Source organism: Paroedura picta, chromosome 4 (assembly GCF_049243985.1).
Source record: "Paroedura picta isolate Pp20150507F chromosome 4, Ppicta_v3.0, whole genome shotgun sequence".
In the NCBI taxonomy this organism is placed as follows: domain Eukaryota; kingdom Metazoa; phylum Chordata; class Lepidosauria; order Squamata; family Gekkonidae; genus Paroedura; species Paroedura picta.
The window spans coordinates 108,434,832-108,458,645 of record NC_135372.1 but is presented as its reverse complement, the minus strand read 5'-3'; the positions used below and the strand labels follow the sequence as shown (position 1 = coordinate 108,458,645).

Genomic DNA, 23,814 nt, shown 5'->3' with positions numbered 1-23,814 from the left:
TTTGTTGTTCCAGATGGGGTACGGAGGCTGGAATGAAGCTGTGGTAAATAAATACTCAATTATCAAATTCTGAATGCCTGCCACTGCACACACATGCATACCGTTAGTAAAAATCCTCAGAAAGGCCCATTATGCACGGCCGCCGAAACGGCGATTTCGGGTCACATGGAAAACGCGGAGGGGGAAGACGCGACGCATACCGGTTATACACGGGGCGGGGCGCGACGGCGGCAAAACCCAGAGTAACCGATTATGCACGCGCCGATCCGGGCGCCGCTTCTGGTTGCGCCCCGCTCACCCGGAAGCTGCGCTTTCTTCCGCGTTTCACTGACGCGGCTTTTTCGGCGGCATGCACCGAAGCTGCAGCCGGTTGCAGCCGGCTCCGTGCGTTATCCGTGATTTTAGTCGCCGCCATTCCACCCCGAATGTGCGCTAAAACCCCCGTGCATAATGGGTCAAATGGAAGCATTCCACCTTGAACTGGGAAGCATCATCCTCATGCTACCCCAGAGGTCTTTTGATTTCCTTTATGAAAATGGTAACCCTAAGCATATCCTTGAAACTTGGATCTCATTGTTGGCTATCACAGGTGCCCCACAATGATATTGCCTTGCCCATGCCTCCTTACACTCAGTACAACCCAGGTTCTTTCCCAATGTGGACTGGTGGTGGTGGGAGTGATTTCTACTGTTGCTAGCAGCAGGGTATGTATAAAAAGGTATCCACAGATCCACCTTATCATGATCATTCAAAACCCAGACTTTGTGAATACAAGATACTAGAGCAGGAAGTTCACCTTTTCCTTGCTCCCATAAGGTAGAAGTATTGAGGGTTCTGCAGGGCACGTGCAAAGAGCTCAGTAGCCGCAACTTGTTTCAGGAAAAAGCAAATATATTTATTTGGATACAAATAGGTATGAAGGACAGGTGTGTGCTTGTTGGAATAAGTAGAGATCTAATAAGGAAGTAAAAAAAATACTCAAAACCCATAAAGGCAAAAATGAACGCTTAAACAGTTACTTGGACACATTCCCTAGCTATGTGAAATGCCTTGAACACCAAGATCCAGCCCCTCCAAACCCTGAGCAGAAAAAGAACTGCTTCAAGTCTCTCTTTACAGATCCAGGAATTGTCATCCACTCTTCCATTAGCAAAATTCCAAAATTAGTGGGAGCTCTTCTCATCTGGTTAGATAAGGCTTCGGGGACCAGTCTAAAGGTGTTTCTACCATTCACCAGTCATTCTTGTAACTCACCAGTTACTTGTACAAAGAGATCTGTCAGACATGAGGACATCTGTGACTCTTTTCCCTGGATGTGATACCAGCATCCCCACTGAATGTTCCTGCCAGATGGCAGCAATACCTTGGGGACAGTTTCATTTTAGATACAGAGGAAAGGGGGATTTAGGAATGGATGGCAGGCTAGTAATCTCAGGTATTTTGCTTCCCTTATACAGCACAGGTGGTCTCACCCTTGATAGAACTGCTAACATTTAACAGGGAGAAAAAGGTCACCGCAGTAGTTGGCAATTAAGGGCCATTTTGTGAAATGCATGTTCACTCACCTAGTGAGGCACATCAAGAACTTTGTTTTAAAGCTGGTGGCTGCAGAACATGGTGAATAAGCAATAAGCTTACACCCAAGTTTGGTGGACAATGGCTGGTCAGGTTAATTAGCTATCAAAACAAACACAGAACAGGGGCTACTTATGAAGCACAAGTCTGTTATACCTGCACACGAGGGCAGTTTTAGCTGCAGGGCAACCTATTCCCCCCTGCATGCCTGTTCCACTTGAACAGGCTAGAATATGCAGGCTAGAATATGACCTTTCACAGTGACATCTATAGTGTTGGCTGTTTTCTTGATATTGAGAGTTTCACTGCATCGCACAGGGCATTACAGAAACTATGTGCTGTAAGCCATTACATTAGTAGTTACCCAGCTGGCAAGATCCATTCAACAGCATTAAAGCATAGACCTCAACATTCAAATAAAGAGGTCCTAGATGTCAAACAAACGATGCACTTGTTTTCCTGTAAGGCAGATTATGAACTCACATGCTAATTATGGGACATGGCCTAATTTAGAACAGTATCCAGAATTCAATGCTCACTGATATTTATATGCAAAATTACCTTAAAAACATTCCTCTTTACCTGAAGCTGTGGATTATGCAAACGACTCTCCTCATTCTAATATAAGTGCAATGCTGCAATATCAGCAATCAGTGCCCAAGGGTTCTGTTGTTTTTACTTAGGAGGCAGCTTGCTGTCAAGCTGCTAGAAAGCGGGATAAGAATCCTTCCTGTTCACTTCCTTTCCAATTATTCAGCGAACTGAAGGCAACTACTTAACACAAATCCCAAGGAAAGGGTGACAGTGTTATGCATAATCATGGTGGACACAGCTAATGGCAGCTGAAGAGCAGCAGAACCTGAGCGACACATCTCCTTCGCTCTTTAGAAGACTCTCAGTCGATGTCTATCACAAAAACAAACAAGCTGACTGTGTGTAATTTTATTGACTGGAGGCATATTATAGTAGACAAACATATTACACATGCTATACAAAATATACATTCTGATAATTGCGAAAATATAAAAACATACAAGGTAAGGGCAGCTGTGAGCAAGGAACCATTGATTTGCACTGCCCTAGAAATGTCCAACTACAGTTATTTGGCATTGTCAAACATCTGTGAAATACCTTTCTTCCCTGCAAGCTAAGACACAGACCCCTGGGAGAGAGAGATGAAGTATATTTCAAAATAAGTGTTCTTGCTCCAATTACAAAGAAAAGCCCTTAAAGAACCTTCCATTTGGGAGGAAGTGCTCACCTACTAAATCAAGGTAGCTTTCCAATGCACATTCAATGCACACGTCATAATCCTGAAATTCTTTCCTCTGCAACTCACATGCTCATGATAATGAATGTAACCCCAATTCCACAAGCCACCTCCGAACCAACCATACTGACAAATTCATTTCTTCCTCTAAACTGTAGATTATTTTGTAGGATGACTGCCCGAGCTTCACCTGTGAACCAAAACACAGCCACAGGGTTTTGGGCTGGCAAATTACTCCATCCATGCTTGCATTATTCCAGTTTCTACAGTGAGCATTCCACCACAATTCATACGATGGACACGAAGTTCACCCTAGAAGTTTACACAGATGCAGGATAGAACTCTCTCTTTGCATAATGGATTTTCCATGGGCAGCTCTAACTTGAGGCTTTTTTCTCCACCAAGAACTCATTTACAAGAACAGCTTTATGGTAGGCAGTAGAGAGAAGTTTTAACTTTGCTAGAGGCATGCACTACTGAACATGCAGAATCAGCAGCATGAGATTACCCCTGCAGAGCCATCCTCCCTTGCTGTATGATTTCTAACCACAGAATGACATTCTTTTCACTTTGATTACAAAATACTGATTAATCCCACCTTGCTTTCTCTCCAAAGATGTTAGGGAAGTCAGTTTTAGTTATTTCCTAACTTCCATCCTGGAAGCACTTCGTATTTCACAACAGACAGCTTAAAAATTTCTCCTGCCGTTCCATCACCCACAGTTCCATCACCTTTTGTCAAGTATCTGGGGCTGAAATGCCTGTGCTGTCTGGATGACAGGTTGGTTCTTCCCTCTCCCCCCCCCCCCCCAATACTGCATATTCAGTATTTTATCTTTTTCTGCTTTAGATCAGTTACAGGCTGTCACATAACATACAGCAGCAAGCAGCTGGGAGGGAAGGCAATGAGCAGCAAGACATACACTTAGTGCTTTGAAGCTGACAGAGATGGATGAAGCCTAACCCCTCCCTATTCCCTGCAAAGAATTCTTTAGGCCTGGACTACAAGATGATTTTTAGAAATTCACAGATTCATTAAGTTGGAAGGGGCCATATAGGTCATCTAGTCCAACTCCCTGAAAGCCTCTGCTTGAAATGGAAAGGGGGGGGGGGGACGACTGCAAAACTTTCAGCTCCAATATATAGCAGGACTAAGCAGCACACAGAATGGCATCTTCCATTGCTCCACTCTCCCCCAAGGCAATGGGGAACCACAAAAGGAATTCTCATCTCTACAGCTTTGGGACCTGCCTGGCTGCTCACAGTAACTGGGACAAGTCCACTGGGAAATTGAACATTCATAGGTTTAAAAAAATGCCATTGTTTCCAGCCAGAACTTGCTGCTTCATGAAACAAGACACACACAGCCATGAGAGAACACCCAGTTTTAAAAAGAAACTTGCCACTACAATCAGTCAAGCCTGATTGAGTCATCTGTATGCAAATTCCTTCAAATGAGTAGGATCACAAGTTTCCTCACAGATCCTTCTGTCATCATCCAAGTGTAAAACAATATGATTCAGATAATGTCTGTCGCCGGACTGTGGAAAAATCTTTGCGGTACAAAGGACTCAAACTGTGGCTAATTTGCATTTACACACATATAGATAAGGCAATTGACACACATTTTTTCTGGAAGATAGCAAATGGCTAATATAATTGCCTGTGATGTGAAGTCATACTTACAGCTTCTGAATGTCTTCATACTGCTATCCAGAACACTGAATGGTCACATCTGGAAATGCTACTTTAATTGTTGTGTTTTACCACAATTAGGTTTCATATATTTGATAATTTAAATTTTTAAGTTTTTTCTATCCAAATATTTTTCTGTTTCTTCCTGACATTCTAAATGTTGGTTTAAATTTCGGTCTGAATGACCATAAGTAAAATGTGTTGTAGTTGAACTGTCACATCAGCCACATCTTGCTTCTCTTCTTTAACCTGAGATCAGTCTTCCTTTATCTGCTGCAGTTTCCCCCATATAATCACCTTGCTTAGGATTTTGCACCACAGCTGACATCTCACTTTGGGACACATGGAATGCTATGAAATGTGAAAAATTACATCCTGCTGCTGCTGCAGTGCCCCCTGGGAGGATCAGGAGAACCTCTACAGTTGATCCCAGAATCCCAGCCTATCAGTTCTTGGGACCACTTCAGGCATACTCATCCCTTGATTTCTCAAAGCTGCATGTGCAAAAAAGGTTCTATTCAAAAGTGCTGTGTTTGAGGCAACTGCAACTGTTCAACCTGTGGTCACACACGCGTATATCTCCATTTCAACAAGTGCGGAACATGCATGGGTGGAACCAGCAGTAGCCACAATACAAATGACAGGCTCAAGCCTCAATGACAGAGATGTCACCCTGCAACGAGGACATTTAAGAAAACAGCCTCAGAATTCCAACGAGCCATATGGGTAACCTCTTAAGCCACACATTCCATCCTCTCCCACCATATACAGAGCCCTATTTAGACCCAAAAGACTGATGACTCATCCTGTGCAACCTTCTCTTTCCATTTACAGTTTCTGTTCATAATTACAGCTAACAATGTGCAGAGACCCACAATGAATACTGAATAGGATATTGTGATAATGGTAATCACAGTATGGAAAACATGATGGTATGGACTGGCCTTCAACCAGTCTCTTGCAGAGTGGCTGGCGGATGCCAGAACGATGGGATACGGTGTGATCTTTTGGCAAAGCAGAATTCTGACATCTCAGCCTGAAATCTGCGTGCATAGTGTATACAAAATATTTATATTACATGAAGGTATTTACAGCTGACGTCCTTTAGCCAGATAAAGGGTACATAAAATCTGTGACTGTACACATTGAGGCAAGTTCCTGTTAGTGGTCAGAAGGACCAGAAGGTTCATGCTTATGATTACTGAGGGATTCTGCAAGGGGGCTCTTTAAAGTTGGTTTCTTCAGCAGGAAAGAGAACATGAAGCTTTCATGGGACTGTTCCCATGCAACAAAGGTATCTTGCATTAGCAGTTCCTCTGCTAAGAGTAGTGTTTGTTCTTTTCTGTCCAACATTCAGTTTGTCATGACAGCTGAGCCTTATAGAAGAAAGGACTCCTATCATTACACTCTTTTCTCAGGGCACGAGTCACTGGGCTGGTCTGCTCAGACTCTGCTGCAAGCGTGGAGCATCTTTGGCCATGAGGCAAATCCTGAGGTAGTGAAGACATTGTCAACTGCTTCAAACTTGCTGCTAAGGCTTCCTCCTTGGATGCCATTTATGTCGTTTCATGATATTCCTGTATGTTCCGAGTCCTGTTAAAATCAAAGTTATGTTCATGTAGCCTGTGGTGAGGTCGGGGGGAAATAACCTGCTCGCGGTCATTCTCTGCGATGTTCTCTTTTTGAGGAACTTGAGTCACATCGTGGGTATTGGGCTGAGGTGAGAAATGAGAATGTGGCACCCCAAGATCTTTATTGATGCCCCATAAAGGCAGCTGAAAAGGATCTGGAAAGAAATTAAAGAAGGTTTGAATTTATGACAACAGGAATGATACCAAGATTATCCATGCTTCGCAAGGTCTTGGGCAGCAACACCTCTTCTTACTGCCTCTTCTGAAGGAATGCCTTGAATGATGAACTACCACCACAACCAGCATACATGTGGGAACCAGCATACATGTGGGAATTCCACAGATATTGCAACACTTGGGCAACTTTGGCATTCTGACACAGTGTGGAGGGCCCAGCCACAAAATGGGTGCCTCAATTTACCTTCAGGCACCTAGTGAAGATCCTTGTATTGTATTATTATTATTATATTATTAGATTTATTTCCCGCCTCTCCTTGTAGGCTCGAGGCGGGTCACAGTTACTGCTGAAGCAGTACCAGTTACTGCTGAAGCAACATTGTTAAAAAATCTGTAATCATATCTCCAATGGCTCACCAAAAGTCTTGCTGGGGAAAAGCTCCGTTGGGCCCCACTCGTTTTTGAAAAATTCTTGGTGGGCATTGGCACCGCATTGGGGACCCCTGCATTACAAAAAGCTCCTTGCAGAAAAATATTCTGCCTTATAATAGATTTCTAAGTACAATGAAACACTATGAAGAGCACTCCACAAGAAACAAGTGTTATCCAGCTGTTGCTATTTGCTGCTAGAAAGGCATGTGTGCTAATGGTAAAAAAGTTGAGAAAGGCTGATAAGGTAAAGGTAAAGGTATCCCCTGTGCAAGCACCGAGTCATGTCTGACCCTTGGGGTGACGCCCTCCAGCGTTTTCATGGCAGACTCAATACGGGGTGGTTTGCCAGTGCCTTCCCCAGTCATTACCGTTTACCCCCCAGCAAGCTGGGTACTCATTTTACCGACCTCGGAAGGATGGAAGGCTGAGTCAACCTTGAGCTGGCTGCTGGGATTGAACTCCCAACCTCATGGGCAGACAGCTTCAGACAGCATATCACTGCCTTACCACTCTGCGCCACAAGAGGCTCATTGAGAAAGGCTGATATAGATGCATAAACTATATGTATTTGATTTGTGTTGAACCATTTTTCTCAATTTTATTTTTATGATGCCATTAAAAGTATTTTGAGTTTGAGTTTAGATGCTTAGACTCTGAAATCCAGTTTCAGCAGGGTTTGGAATAATTAAGAAGTTAATTCTTAGGAATGACTTAGGAAGTTAACAGATTTGCCTTATGGGCCTTGTGCTAGGCAACCCTTCAGAGACTGGACGATCAACGATATGCCACATCCAGAAGAAAACAGAAGCCATTTCAGCATTGTTGTGGGGAGAGGATAGGGAAGATTATTGTAAACCGCTTTGAGACTCTGGTAGAGAAAAGCAGCATATAAGAACCAACTCTTCCTCTTCTTCTTCATTAAGACATAACAGCAGTAGAATAGCACAGCTCTTACCAGTGTTACAGGGCTGTGAGCAGGGCTTCCTCTCATGCATTCTGTCATGATTGGTAAGGAAGACCGACATGTCTCTGTCAGCTGAGATACTATCCATAGCAGGGGCCTCATGCTGTGTGCACATTGAGTAAGGCTCTTTGGACATCTGTACCATTAGGCTCGATAGTGTTTGATCAAGTGGGTCTTCGTCAGTGATGTATGCATAAGGACAATACTCTCTGGTCCTGGAGTAGATGTTGGCATTGTCATAGCAATCTGAGCAGATCACCAATGGCCCTGTGCCTCCTAAAGAAAGAATAACAGTGTTCTCATTAGGATTCTATGATGCAATTCCTATCACTACAGCTGCAGGAGTGCAAACATCAGTATTAACATCAGCGGGTTGGAACTGGGTGCTTGGAAAACAACTCTGCAGGCATGAGAGAGGGCCAGCAACAACATTCAGAAGAAAAACAGAGTGGCACTCATCTGTAACTGTTGTTCATTGATGTTTTGTGTGCAGGCACCTATCGGGACTGCATATGTGCAGGCCGGCCATGGAGAACGATTTCTAGCTTTAGAATTGGACAATGTAGGGCTGCACAGCAAGATGGAAGATGAAAGTTGAGAAATCAGATAAATTGACACAGAGCAGCAATGGGAGAGGAGGCCAGGCAGATAAAATCCCTTCTCCCTATCTCTCTTAAACTTACTCTCACAACACAAGGCTCAGCTTTTAAAAATAAAAAAAAAACAGAAATAGTTAAAAAGCTAAGAAATCAGCCAAGCATAGATAGTGGGATAGTTCAGTACTTTATAATGAGTGTCACAAGTATTATATCTTCACTAGGGTTGCTAAATTGGGGGGTGGGTGTGGGAGAACTCTGCAGATGGCCTCTCCCTCTCCCTCTGCAGTCTCTGAGGGAAGTGGAAGGAGGAAGGGGTGGTCAGGGCTGGGGGACAGAAGGCGATTGGCCAGCTGCTGGACAGACAGGCAAGCTGGTTGGAGGAGGATGCACTCAGGGGTGGGACAGCTGCCCTGAGTGGGTGTTAAGCGCTGAGTGGCACTTAAGCCATAAGACACGCTCCTCCTCCAAGGCCTTACCAGAAATATATTATGTGGAACAGATGCGATAACTTATCTTAAAGCAGAGATGGAGAAGCTTTAGGGATCTGGCAGAAAAGTCTCACCTCTTTATTCACAGGTACTCTGAAGTTACAGGGAAGGACAATCTCAGGGCAGAAGGTTAATGTATCAAAGAAGAGGGAAATTATCCTTTATGACCTCCGAAGTGTTCCATGTTTAGGCTTACCTAGATTGGCAGAGCTCTTTAATTTAAGCACGGATGAGATTGGTGGTACTGAGAGGTTTTACATTTGATACGAATAAGGGATTCTCTAGGTTTCGAGAAAAGCTCAGCTTGTCAAAAAGAAATGTGCCAACCTGATTGGCACGGGAACTAAGCTGCTCTCATATCTTGAGAGAATTCTTTGCCAGAAGTCAGCTAGCATCATAGTGAGTTTCTCATGCTAGAGAAAAAAAATTCAGACCACGCTGTCATAGAAGTTGTTTGAGGGTTTCTGTCACGCATTTGCTTCTGTTTTTTTCCTAACGTTATTAGTGCCGTTCCTGTACCCTTCTTAGTTAGAGAATATGCAGCCCAGCAACTACTTAGATCAAAAAAGGTTACCAAATAGCTCTTAAAGGAATTTCTTAGGGACAGCTGACAAGAACTGGGAAACATCTGGTTTAGCATGATTTAGAGACAACTGTCTAAAGAACATCTGAACACCGCCCGTGGCGCCACGGGCGCCACGGACTAAATAAAAGAGTAAGGCGTTCTGGGGCGGGATGTGTCCGGGATGAGGAAGGGTCCGGATTGGACCCTTCCTCATGACAGACAATCGGAGGGAACAATCGGCAGGCGCGAAGCGCCTGCCGATTGCTCCCTCTGATTCCCAGCCCCAGCAACTGCGAGCCGCGCGCAGCGCGGCTCGCAGTTGCTCCTGGCCTGACGCCCGAGGGAACCCACGCAGGCCGCAGCCCCCGCGCACCACCCCCTCGCCCCCAACTTACAATGGTCTCCGCCGTCCTCGCAGCCGCTCCCGGTTCCAGGAAGAAACAGTCCACCAGCGGCCCTGCCAGCAAGCGGCCCGATGTGCGGGCGCGGCTCGCGGGCGCGGCTCGGGCGCGGCTCGCGGGCGCGGCCCGGGCGCGGCTCGCGGGCGCGGCCCGGGCGCGGCCCGGGCGCGCCTCGCGGGCGCGCCTCGCGGGCGCGGCTCGCGGGCGCGGCCCGGGCGCGGCCCGTGCCGGTCCCCAGCCTCAGAAAGGTTGGGGACCACTACTTAGGCAGAGAGCCGCCGCCCGACAAGGTCAGTTTCTAGCGCCCGCTGTATTCGGCATACAGCGGGCTTAATTACTAGTACAAAAATAAAATGAGAGACCAAAGACCCATAAGAAAAATGACATGAAAAGATCATTTGGAGAAAAATGTTACATGTAGGTGTGTATTTGTTAATGCTGTGAGCCTATGAGTTAAAATTGCTGAGATAACCAGGTCAACTTTTCCCTGTTTTAACATGCTGCATGGGTGGTTTCACACCTGCCAGCTCAGTGCAGCAAGATCAGATGTGTCATTCAGACCACCTGCCTTGATAACTAGTTAATGCCTTCCTCTTTCTTCTACCTTTCCAAGTGGCACTCTGAATGATGGAAGGAAGAGGAAATGCTTCCTCCCTTTGCCTGAACAATCACACTGCGAGAATCACACATCAAAGAGTGTGGTTGAAAGGTGCTTTCTCTCCCTGAACAGATGGTTTTATAACATTGCATAGGAAGGGGGGGGGGGGAGGGAGGGAGGGAGGCACCTTTTCAGGGGGCATAAACATATTCAAGAAACAATTTGGATATAGCACTAGTAGGAAGATAAAAACAGCACAATTAATGAATGGAACAGGGAAGCTTTCAAAAAGCAAGAAGACTTAAACATGGGTGTCTTGCACCAAAACAGTTTGGAAAACTGCCCCGGATCTAGAGATGGATATATAGATAGTGACTGTCAATGCCAACTGCAGATTTATTTTTTTTTGTGCAACTGTCATGCACGCCTTTGTATCTAGACTACTATTCACTGTGCTCATATGGGGTTGTTCTTGAAGTCCATGTGGGCTTTCTGGGAGCACCTGCTGGTCACTGTGGGATACGGAATGGAGGATCTGATCCAGCCGAAGAATTATCAAGGAAAGCAAGGGGATACAAAAAGTGTCAGTGACCTTAAGAAGAAAAGTAATACCAACAACCTTAACTGGAAATTAGACTACCCAATTCATGAAGTTAAAGTTTGAAGGTTTTGATATGCAAGGCTTGGCTCCTCTAATGTCTAAAGGTGAACCAAGAGATTGGCACATTCTCTCACACAATTTGTATTAAGTCTTTTGGAGGAAAGATGACATGATGAGGTTCTCCCTTCCCTTGAACAGGGACAGGCTGCTAGAGCAACAGCAGTTTTTGTAAACTGTTCTGGACTGTTAGATTCACTTGTGCAGCAGTGTTGGTCTTAAGCAAAAGAACAAAGTTTCAGTTCAATGGCATTTTTAAGATCAAAGTGGTTTAATTCTGTGTAGAAGAATTGAAGCGTATGCACACTTCTTCAGATACATTCTGGATTGTATTAGTGGTTAAGAAAATTCACAGTGTGCACTAGCCCTACTCTACATAAGTATGTTTTATCTTCTCAGAAAGCCAAACCGAAGGTTCATCTACAATACAGCTGTCACTGTCCACTGTCTATCAAGCAGCATGGTCACAGAGAATCTCTGGTAATTGTGCTTGAGTGCAGTTGGAATCAAGATGAATTGTCTAGGTGGCTGACTTCAGTCTTGTGGTTTTTAACATGCAGCATCTACAACTTCCGTGATTTAGAAAAAGTGCTACCCGGGGAGGGGGGGGGCAGTTTCATTGCAGCTCCTGTCCCACATGGCATTGACCCATGCAAATCCCATGATCCTAAGCATAACCTTTCTGGGTGGTCAAAGGAGACCCTTCCTCCTTTTTTCGTTTACAGTCAAGATGGTTGGACCCACCAAAGGAATTTTTTTCAAAACAAAGACATAATTAATCTGAATTCAGGGATTCTAAACATATTCCTGCTGAGGAAGTGTCTTATTGAAACAAAGTATGGTCCACCTAGCTCAGAATTCTTTGGAAGATTCCCAGCAATCAACAGCCATTCAGTAAATCACCAGAAACTGGCCAGTGGACAAAGAGTAAAGGACACTCTGGCTGTTGCCCCTCTAGCAAAGGGACCCCGACTTACCCTCTGTGCCTCTGTGTGCATAACTACTTGCAGGAGGCATCAGCTGCTGGTTGCTTCCTGCCTCAGAATTACTGTAGCCTTCTTGTGGCTCAGACAGAGTCCCCTGGGAGGATAAGTAACTAGGAATATCAGCAGGCAAATTTACCTCTTCTGAAAGAGAAATAAACAACAACCAAACAATAGCAGTATACCATTAACATCTCTATGGCAACAAAGCTATTCAGCAAAGAGATGTCCATCAAGACGATGATAACAGGGTATATCGCCAAGGGAAGTAATCTTGATGAATATAAGAAGAGTTATCCAGTTCAGATAGAAAAAACACTTTTTCTTTTTTGCATTTTCTAGTGCTGGCCTACTGCCATCTTTTACAGCATCAAAAAGGACTACAATTTCTCACTCAAATCAACACCCTTTTTGTTCAGCTATAATCAAATAGGTACTCTGCAGAACTGTCAACAGCTGCAATTCCCTCTCCCCGCCTGCAGGAGAAAAAAAAATCATAGAACACAGATAAAAGCAGCCAGACCACATCTTGCGTATGCTTATTCATTAACCTGTGGTCATCCCCTTTCCTGCACTTTGCCCACTTGGGTGCTTAGATGCTTAAAGCTTTTACCTACCCCTGCATTTGTACAGGAGTTTTGGCATTTGCACAGCACACTGTAGAATGGAAAAAAGAATCCGATCCCAAGGAACTCAAACCAAGCAGTATGAAAAACAACATACTGCCATTCCTGTGCTTCTGTATGTAGAAGAGGATTCTCTTTCTTCCTACCTGCAGCCTGAAGGACCCAGACATCAAAACCAAACACACTGATGCAACTTAAATAATAAACAAATCTCTAAGTCTGTTGGCACCCCACCTGTGTTAGTTATGCTGTAGTCTTCACTCTTCCTCCTCATATGGTAGATAACAATAACCCATACCAGGGAGGTGCCCACAACACAGCAGACCACAACAATGATCACAATGCCAACTGTTGTCCAGCTGTCATCTTCAATCCCAGTGCCATTCTGGGAGGAGTCACAGTTTGGTGGGGATATGACATGGAGATAGATGTGGCCACGCTCTGTACCAAGTGTATTAGAGATGATACAGGTATATTTCCCAGCATCCTCTATGCCAGCATCTACAATGATGAGCAGCTGGTTGGCAGCAGCAAAGAAATGCCGTTCCGTTACAGTCAGAGGCCCGTCATCTTTGGTCCAGTTTACGCGAGGAGCGGGACTGCCACCAGCGATGCATTGCAACACAGCTGTTTCTCCTCGGGCCACAGTCCTGTCCTCCAGGGGTCTCACAAATGAAGGTGTTTCTGAAGGAAAAAGAAGAGAACTTTAGAGTTGCTTTATCAAGCAGATATAGAATGAAGGAACAGAATGGCTACACATGTGCCGATTGTGTTTTTTGAAGGCTTACTTGACGCAATACAGATCATGGACCAAAGCGAGGTGCTTTTCATTCATTCTATACCCAGGGTCCCTAGCAGTTTTTGTGCCTGTGGACACCTTTGGAATTCTGACACTTGGTGGTGGGCACAACTACCAAACGGTGGCCACAGGAAGTGGAGACACACACACACACACACACACACACACACACACACAAAAGGGATGTATTGAGGGAAAATACAGCTGAAAGTGGTAGGAGAGAGAAAAAATCAACACAGGAGTGGTAGCTGCAGCTGAAAGAGTTATTTTAATTTGCTCAATCAAATCTCTAGTGGCCATCAGAAGCCCTTCTGAGCATGTGCCTGACATAGCTACACCCAACTTGGAAGGCTGCCAGCAGGCAGTATGGTGACCATGGGCACCATGTTGGACACCTGTGCTGTACACTGTAACTGGACAGGGATATTCTGTCAAATTTAACTGGACAAAGCTGAGACAAAGGAACCAAACCCAGGAGATACTGGATAAAACAACAAGAAGAACAGTCATACTCAGAAGAGTTCTTTGATTGCAATGTTTTTCAGGAGGTATTTTTACCAATTCAGTTTTTACTGGCCCATTGCATTCCCTATAAGAAATGCTCTCAAGCCCTCCACTGCTTCCCCTTCCATTTTTCTGGTCAAAGCAATTACATGAAGCTCCATATTCATCGCTGCCTGATGGGAGAAGCAAGCAGCAGCTTTGTGCTTTCAGTAACAAACACAATAGCGACAGCCAATAAAAACAGACATTTTTCAAATTGTCCATGATAAAGTAGGTCAGTGACAGGCAATGCTCTAAAAGTACTCGCCACAGGAATATAATACATTTGTGTGGACATATTAGACTAGCTTCTTCCTAGACTGCAACTTAAAGGTAAAAAAAGAAAAAAAGCTTGTGGTTTGTTTTTGTTTTTTAACACCACGGTCAATATTTATTGGCAGACTGATGAAGAAACATACACAGAATGGAGCCATGGATTCTCACCATGAAGGTTCCTTCTGCTCTAAATTTAGGAGGGCATTTCAGAATGGCTGATTCCCACCAATTGCTCAGGGAGGCAGGGCTAAACTCCTGTTTTCCCAGGTGACAGTCACCCTGGTTCAGTTGCTTACTTCCTGAACTAATGAACCCAGGAACAGGAGGGAATACAGATAAAGCAACAACCAGAACAGGTAAGTCACTGCTAGAAATATAAGAGATGATAACCAGAGAAGAGAGATGAGTAGAGCCAGCAGGCATCTTCCTCTACAACTTGATCACATATAAATAGTCAAACTCACAATCCATCACCTTCCCATCTGGTGCTATTATTGAAAAGAGAGATCATGTTTCTAATGGATTCTGTACATTGAAAATAGTTTCTGAGGGTCCTCTGGAGATGTGAGAAGAGATACTCTCTTTCCTGGGTGTGGTTAGGATGTGGACAAAAGGAAAGGAGGTGAATCTCCTGACTGCTACGAAAGCTTGAGTTCACCTGGGCTATAAAAGTGGGATCTGGCTTCAGAACTACCTTGTTCTTGTGGAAGACCCTAAGGCCTTTTCTGGTTGCCAAGTCTTCCAGTTTTGACATCCTTCTAGACAAGAAGGGTTTTTTTTTTGCTGCAGCCATTTTACAATCCTTGTACAATCCTTTAAAATTTGAAAGGATTAGTGAGACCTGAAAGAATTACATACAGTTCTCCATGAAGGCAGTCTATGGACCACAGTGGGATTAATCTTCACAACCTCTTGGAGAAAGCAGAAGATATGAGGCTGTTTAGTTATGGGATGTGAGCAACATAAATTAGGATTGTGGTAATAACTACTATATGGCAACAAAGGGTGTACGTTTCTAGTTGGCCTTCTGAAGGAGGGCCAACTGATGGCTCAGACCAGGAGGTTGATGTGCTTGCACTGGCACCACTTTGAGAAGATTTTTTTTCCCATGTAGTATTGTAGATGCATCTCATGGAGACCCTTCCTGGTCTTTGAAACCTCTGAGGAGTAGCCAAAGTTCAGACATCTGTTCCATTCAAAAGCTACATGGCCAAATGGAGCCACTCCGGATATGGGTGTCAAACTGGTCTCTGCTGCAATACGTCCAGGCTCATGAAAATCTCCCAGGAGGCCTGAACTGAGAGTTCTACCAAGAATGGGGGGCCAATATGTGGGACCAATATGAAACTACAAAGATCACCTCCATCTGTTCCAGATGGAGCTTCCATACAGCATGGGATCACTAGGAGAGGAAGAGGGGCATATAGGCCCAAGGGCCACATAGATATTAAAGAATTCACTCATTCTGACTGAGGGAGATGAGATCTGAAGAAGAATCTCAGTACTGGATGCTGAGGCAAACAGATCCTGCTTCCAACAGTCTAACTTGAGCTGGAACTAGTAGGAAGGTCTCCAATTTGATGGACCATTTATTTTCATTGATGATCTGCCTGCTCAGCATGTCTGCCTGGATGTACAGGAGTCTCTGGATGTATTATGAGTGCTTTTATAATGGCTCAGAGTTCCAAAGTGTTGATGTCCATCATCTTTTCCTTGAATGGCCATATGCCTTGGGCTGGATGGCCAAACAGTTACACTGCCCAATGAGAGAGACTCGTAGTTTCAAAAGTTGTAGGATGTGGTCTGAAATATAGGATTAGCCCCATTTCAGTTATAGGGGTCAGGTCAGGCCATATTCTGTAACAGCATTTTAGGTTTGAGGTTATGTTGCTCTTCTGCAGGATATCTGATAGAGCTGGAGGAACCATTGAAGTAGTCCAGCAAGTGATCTATCACATGTATGGAACTGTCCCTATATAGGATGTTATGAGGACATAATCTGGCTAGGCTTGGCTTTGACTAGATCTTTTGGCCAAGCTCAATATCCTGAAGGCCTTGTCTGTCAGGGTGTGGGGAGGGTAGAGAATTTTGTAGTGTGTACCAATGATCATGTCAATGATCATGTGTTGTAGCCCTGTGACAGGGTAAGACTGCACTTTACCTTGTTAAAGCAACACCACGAGTTTCTAGTAGCTGATGGTTCTCAACATGTCCCTGATTGTTAGCTCCCAAATGGTAGAACAGATCAGGATGTCATCAGATAATGGTGGATTAGTTTCCCTGCTGGTGGATCAGGGCTACATTGCTATGAGAACCTTTGATAAGGCCTAAGGAGCAGATGCTAGGCCAAAAGGAAGATCTCTGAACTGGAGAAACCTGCAATGTTCTGGAAGGATGGGAATGTATAAGCAGGCTTTTGTATGATTGGTGGGAGGTTTGTTGGGTCTCCACACAGAAGTGTCCTGTTCACATACTTTAGGTCAAGAAAGGCCCCCAGTCCTTGTTTCTCTTGGGCACTGAGAAAAATTCAAAGCAAGCTCCTGAGCTGGCCCTATAACTGGATTTCCTCCATGAACTCTTGGACATGGCTCTCAAATTATTTCTAGTTTCCACCAGGATCTTGTTGAGACAATTCCCAAAGAGCTTTCCACACTGAAGTGGATAGGTTATTACTATGGGTTTCTAACGAGGATCTGCTTGACATGCATGAAGCCATGGAGCGCACCTGGCCATAGAGCAGCCAAGGTGATCCAGAGGTCACTGTGTGAAGGGAGGTATATACTAGGTGACTGCCTTGAGAGTGCAGCTAGTATCTTCTATTGTCCTTTGGTTGTTGCTGGGAATTAGTTGGCACACGCAATAACTGCTCTAGAAATTAAGGCAGAGTGACTGCTGCCTTGATAGTCACTGTAGAGACCTCATGGAACTCCTACAATGCACAGTCTGTTTTTTGCCCTTTAAGGATCCAACATCATCCTTTGAGACCAGGCCAACTGTAGCGCTGCTACTGGAGTGCCCACTAGGGAAACCGGTAGAATAAGGAGTCAAGGAATAAAGCTTCATGTGTCATTTGGGGACTTCCTGTTGGCTCACTCTCTCTTTATCAACCTTTTGAACAAAAATGGGAAAGGGAAAACCACCTCTCTGAAAAAGGAGCCCTAGGAAAAAAAGTCTTGTTCCTCATGGGACTTGGATTTACTCCCTGAAGGTTCATCTCCAAGGCCAAGTATGTCTGTGAAGTCTAGGACCAGGATGGCTTTGGATAAGAAGGACTGGTAGTTGTGTGTTGAATTGGTGTGTGTGATGGTAAGCAACCATAGGTGTTAATTCTGAGGAAAACTTTCCAACGACCCTCTTTGGTTCTGACTGTGATAGGGTCTGTCCATTCTAAGGGGCTGCCCTGATTCCTGGCAGAGGAGGCAGTGAAGGAAGAGGCTTTGTAGGCTGCCTTGGTGGGTCACTGAGAGCAAGGATCCCAATAAGATGAAGCACACTTCTCCCTACATCTAAATCCTTGCTTGTGGGCAGACAACGGTGACATCAGGCTGGAGTGGTTTGGGCCCCTGGAATGGAAGAATGTTCCCACATGACTTGCATCTCCTTTCTCATGGCTTGTAACAACTGTATAATCTCAGACAAGCATGTATTCCACCTGTCCACAACCTTGGAATGGGAGGAGAACAGTACATTACACCCTGAAGATATGCTCTAGTGCTGAAGATATGCTCTATGCTCTAGCCTTTTTGAGGCTGGGGAACGGCAGGGCAACTGCCCGCTTGCGCATGCCATGCATGCGCCCGCGCGGCCGAATCACGCATGCGTGAAAGTGTGCGATTTTGGCCGCGCATTCGCGGGCACGGCCCGGCCGCACATGCGCAGCCCTGATTCCCTCTCCCCCCCTCCCGCAGTAAGAAGCTTCCCGGGCCGCAAGCTTGCGGCCTGGGAAGTTTTCTACTGCGGGGGGGTGGGGAAAGGGAGTCGCGGCCTGGCACCACGGCCTTCGCGCCCCGGCACCGGGCCGCAGCCCACGGCTTGGGGACCACTGCTCTAGTGGGTCAAGGAACCCCTCTGGTTCAGCTGAGGGTCCAATGGAGGAGCCTGGTATACTGTTGTAGACCTCTGGGGGCCAAACTAAATTGGCAGCCAAGAGTGGCAGGGGGTATACCACAGGGGAGATCCAGGGGCTGAACCGGTGGCTAAGAGAGCTAGCAGGTGTCCAACAATGAAGCTACACGTGCCATCATAGCCTCCAACAGCCAAACTGGTAGCTCTGAGAACCATTTGCACCTGAGAAGGCATTTTCTTGCTTTTTTCTGGTGTGTTATGTAAGCTGCTCTAGGCTAGATTCATCCAGGGAGCTCTCTTCATGAGAGACAGAAGAAAGGAGAGGGCCTCTATCACTTTCAGAGGTAAATTCATCTCTTTTCCATCTCTCCAAAACCTCTGAGGCTTGCTGCTGGAACATTCGCTTCCATGTTCCTCTGAGGAAGGAGGAGGAGCAGAGAAAACAATTGCACAGACAAAAGCAGCAGAAGAGCCAAGAAGAAGTGTGAAAGAAGGTGTGAAGAGAAAGAGAGGCTGGAGAGGTTAGGAAACTCCCTCAGGTATGAAATCGCTCTAGGAGAAAAGTATACAAGAGCAAACAAGGCAGGAAGCAAACTGAGTCAGGGCAATTCACACACAGGAGACAGAAATTTGAAGAGTTTAGTCTGGCTTCCCCGAGCAACTGGTGGGAATCACCCACCTCAGTGTGAGAACAATTGATTATTAAATTAATTCAACAAATTGTCCAAACTGTTCAACTACTATCCCCCCCTCCCCACATCTCTATTTATTGACTTTATTCGCAAGCCACCTTTCTTGCTGGGACTCAAGAAAGATCATAGTATATAAATACAAGACACACAATAAAGAATGCAATGATTAGGATTTCAAGAATAAGAAAACAGTACAAATGAAAAATGTATCAGACTGATAAAGTGAATTTGAGAACAAAGCTCAGGCTTCCCCTCACTGTATGCAAAATAAAAGACCTAAACAATGAGATCTTTCATTATCTGCATGTGGAATCTCCTGAAACAACTAAAGAAAAAAATAGCATCTAGAGGTGATTCTGCATTCTGATTTGGTCACACATTCTACATAGGTAAACAAAGCTGGGGGTAAGGTAAATGGCCCGGATTTGCATGTAGAAGAAAGTAATAACGCAAGAGGGCAACACCAATGGAGAACGTGCTATACAAACATCTTATGAATCCTATAACAGGTCTGCTTACCTAGCACAGTTAAGGTTGCGTTTGCTGACAGACCTCCTGCTACATTTTGGGCCATGCAGCTGTAGATCCCCATGTCTTCAATCTTCACATTTGCAATGAAGAAGACATCATCTTCTGGCATCACATGCATGCGTCTTTCACGAGCAGCAGGGAAGTCTGTGCCTCCATCTTTCTGCCAGGAAATCTGAGGCGGGGGGTGGCCTTCTGCAGCACACTCTAATTTAGCCATGGCTCTAGTTCGGATGGTTAGATCCATAGGGGTTTTCACAAAAGATGGCAGCTCTGAATGAAGAGACACATTAAAATTACCAGGTTTTGCAACGATTTATGCTGTCTGGAATGAGAACATGCTATTTTAAGGCTATTTCCATGATGAGTGATTTTTAAAAAATCCTGATCTCTATATGAAGCTACCATTTCACCATTTTTTAAAATAAATTACTTCATAAAGGTAGATCTTTAAAAAAGAAAAACATCACCAAAGTTGCATCTTCTTTGTTGGATGACCAGTTCTTAATAATTATTTAGACAATAAAAATTTAGGAAATAATTTAGATCCTGTTGTACTTTCAACAAATGCCACTCTTAACCACTGTACCAGGCTGACTTCCTAGTTGAGCACACACTACAAGGTTTGTGCAAACTAATTTTCAAATCTTTCAGGCCTTTTTCCTGAAGGGAAAGAAACAAAAACATCACTACATACCATTGACAGTCAACTTGGCCTTGTTGGAATAATTGGAACCAAAGTGGTTGGAGATGATACACTGGTATTGTCCTTCATCCGTGAAGTTCACATTGAAAACATGCAGGATAGTAGTGTACTCCAGAACTTCACCGTCTTGCTGCTGGTACCTGGCAAAATTCTGTATGTCTGCATCATACAGAATTTCACTGTCCTTCCTCCAGGTGGTGGATATGGGCGAGTCACTGCTGCTCACTGCCTTGCAAGTCAGGGTAACATTGGTGCCTCTAAGAGCAATGGTACTCTCAGGATGCACTCTGATCTGGGGCTTGGGAAAGTCATCTGTGAAAAAGAGATCAAGGTTACAGGTGGCTCTTTCCTTTGGCACATTATGCAATACTGTCTGAGGCAAGTTGTAATGTTGTTCAGTTGAGTTCAACTTGTTCGCACTGCTTATTCTTCAAACTGCTGTCTCTGCTTTCCCACCAGAATTGGCCATGTGGGCATGAAGCTATGAAGCATGGCTGTATCCATGTGTGGGCATAAACAGCCAAAAGAAAAAGAAAAGAAAACGTTCTAAGGAGATGAGACTTTGACAGAGATCCTTTTATCTCATCTCTGTGGAATGTGCTAAAGAACAAATTAACGAATTAACAGAAGCACAGTTTTGCAAAGTTATCTACAACTTGACACCTTATCCCCAGTTTAGAAAAAGACATCTAACAGCCTCAAAAATTCTTAAGATTCCAAGAAATACCAAAGTAAACCTTGGCAGTAATTGAATAACTTAACTCAGTGATTACAATAAAAAGTGAAATCACTGCAAAATCACTACAAAATCACTACAAAATCACTTACTGTAAACATCTCTACAGAGGCTACAGCTGCACATAAATGAAGTCCAAAACAGGACGTTTACAGTAAGTTAGGGTTAGGACTGAGTACCAAAATTCTCTGAAGATTGGAGTAGAGGAAAGAAATGAAGACGGAGAAACATCAACCAAGGCTCTGGTTTGAAATCACTGAGGCTGTACCAAACAGCACCATTTGCAGTTGTTTCTTGTCCAGCAGGGCACTGGACAATTCAATTTTTCTGATCATGCTGGTTCTCCACTCAAGGGACAGAGCGAAGTCCTACTGATCAGTAAACCAACTAGCTCCCAATGTATCTGATCAATAAAACCTTTTTGTTTGCCAGAATACCAGCTTCTGACACCTTCGCACATATTACAAAGTGACCACCATGGCCCCAATAAAAACAATTTTCATGGTCCTAGTAAAATATTGACTGGCAGTGTTACTGTATTAGCTTGAAAGAGCACTCAAATTAATCTACTTGATCATTTTCAAAATAGGGATCCATTATACTTCAAATGCCATTAAAAGCACAAACCACAAACAAAGTCTTCAGGATCCACGCTGAGAACGTTCTGTCCTGCCAGCCAGGCTGGGTGAGCACAAGCCACACTGACGGCTTCCTGGAAATGGTGCTGGGTCATCCATGGGACCAGCCACTTCAGCTGGCAGTCACACAGCAAGCTGCTGGTGTTTAATACCCTGAGAACATTAAAAAAAAAGAAGGAAAATTGGTTTGCCAGAATGACTTCTCTCATTTACACTCACCAAACTCTTCCATCTCCCCCGCTAGTACACTTGCTGAACTATTTGGTTCATCTAAAAGACATCTCATGTCCTGAGGCTACCACCTCAGTAATGTATTGTTGATCTGCACTGTATTCTGAGTAGCTCTCGTATCCACTGCATGCAGTATCTCTCTCTCTAACATTCCTCTCATTTTATTGTGTTCACAAACAGTGGATTGTGCCAGAGAAGCAACAGTGGTTTGGTAAGACTTGCTTGAAAGTCATTTTATATCACTTTTTAAAAGTATATGGCAGAATCATTATTCATCCAGTTGTATTATAAGCAAGAGCAGTATGTATGTATAAAACTTTATTGTTTCCAGCCATAGACCATTACAATGCCAGCAATATCACCATATCAGTTAATATAAAAAACTAAAAAAAAAAGTAAAAGGTGCCGGTGGGAAAGCAAGTGGAGCAGGGGCTCAGGAGGCAGTGGTGACATCCCTCAGCAAAAGACTACCCCCCCCCCCCCGGGCCTCAGTAAAATTGTCAAGCGTTGACTGGTCCCTGGTGACAGAAAGGTTGGGGACCACTGCTGTAGATAACCGAGCAGAAAACTTCCTCTATCTGTCAGTCACATAAGCCTTTATTTGAGAAAATAGTACGGAAAGAGAGATAGGCTATGCACTAAGAAAAAGAAATCTCCAGACTTGGTTTTATAACATCAATTTAGTTGATGTTTTAGTTATTAATTAAGATTTAGTTATTAATCAAATTTATATTCAGAATAATAAAATTATGAAAAAGCTAGATGAATTGTAGAACCAGGTCATCACCAGAATGAGGGGTTTACTTGGAAAGATAGATCTTGATGAAGTTCTTGAACAGGTGATGTGGAAGAAGGGAGGTCATACACAATGTGTGGATTGTTGAGAGGTTGGCATTGTGGAGGGTTGATTATTAGTGTTGAAACAGTTTCCTTTTTTAAATGCTTGATGAATGTACATTATGTTGGAGGGGGGATTTGGTGCATGTTTTATAAATGTTTTTTTTTGAGGGAGAAATTTTCTTGAACTTTGGATGTTGGTTGTATGTCTCCTTTTGATATGAATGTATGAATTTTGGTATGTATGTTGAATTTTAAATACTTTTTATTTTAAAAAGAACTATTTTCCACAAGGGAGAGAGAGTTCTAACAGCACTCCATAGGCCACACTCCCAACCCTTAATTGCACAGAAAGCACTGTGACAACTGTTACCTTAGAATATACAAAATTCTCTCATTCTCTCACAATGCTAGAATGCCTTCATTTTCTATTGTGTGCCTTATACTGTCATTTTTTAATTGTAGTGTTTTCCCCATTCATGCAATATTGTCAGGAAAGGATTCAACAAAGATCTATGAACAGGCTTGTTAGCTGTTTATTATAATACTCCACAAAGTTCAAAAAGAAGGCCTGCTGGGCATATAATAAACCTATTCCTGAGTCTGAGTTGTGCTGCTTGAAAGCATGCTGAGGTAGATAAAGGGCTGATTGTATTTGGGCAGAAATTGGCACGTTTGGGGATCTTCAACTATGATAGACCATTACAACTTTTAGTGGTACAGTCACTTTGCTGTACTGAGTGGAATACAGAACTGTTAAGAACTACAGTTCTTTTCAAGGAGTGATCTTCTCCCTTACCCCATCTAGAATTCACCTTTTCTTAGCTTAAAGATTTTAGTATATAGTTTAAGAATATTTTTCATTTTAACATGTATTCTGCAGGAAACATTTACAGAAATTTGGACATTCAACTTGATGCAATGTCATTAGTTGAAACGTCAATACAGAAACGGCAATATAGAGAAAAATGCCCAATATCAATTTTATGAAACCAGGAAAATCCCCACTCCAGTCACTATAGAAATGATTGATAGGATGTAGCTTGAACAACCAACTGCTGCATTACACAGGTAGATGGGGGACCTACACCCGTAGAAATC

At 43.9% G+C, this 23,814-nt stretch overlaps 1 protein-coding gene across 1 annotated transcript in view; it reads right to left on the bottom strand.

Moving 5' to 3' along the window:
* Positions 1-2,502: 2,502 nt before the first annotated feature.
* The window catches only part of LRIG2 (leucine rich repeats and immunoglobulin like domains 2), a 58,125-nt gene continuing 36,813 nt past the window's right edge, over positions 2,503-23,814 (bottom strand). Inside the window, exons 12-18 of the mRNA XM_077334929.1 lie at positions 21,635-21,798; positions 20,263-20,583; positions 19,557-19,838; positions 12,897-13,346; positions 12,031-12,180; positions 7,736-8,020; positions 2,503-6,326 (exon numbers count right to left, since the gene is read on the bottom strand). Of these exons, the coding sequence (XP_077191044.1) occupies positions 6,097-6,326; positions 7,736-8,020; positions 12,031-12,180; positions 12,897-13,346; positions 19,557-19,838; positions 20,263-20,583; positions 21,635-21,798 (1,882 nt within the window). The 3' untranslated portion in view covers positions 2,503-6,096. The remainder of the gene's footprint in view (positions 6,327-7,735; positions 8,021-12,030; positions 12,181-12,896; positions 13,347-19,556; positions 19,839-20,262; positions 20,584-21,634; positions 21,799-23,814) is intronic.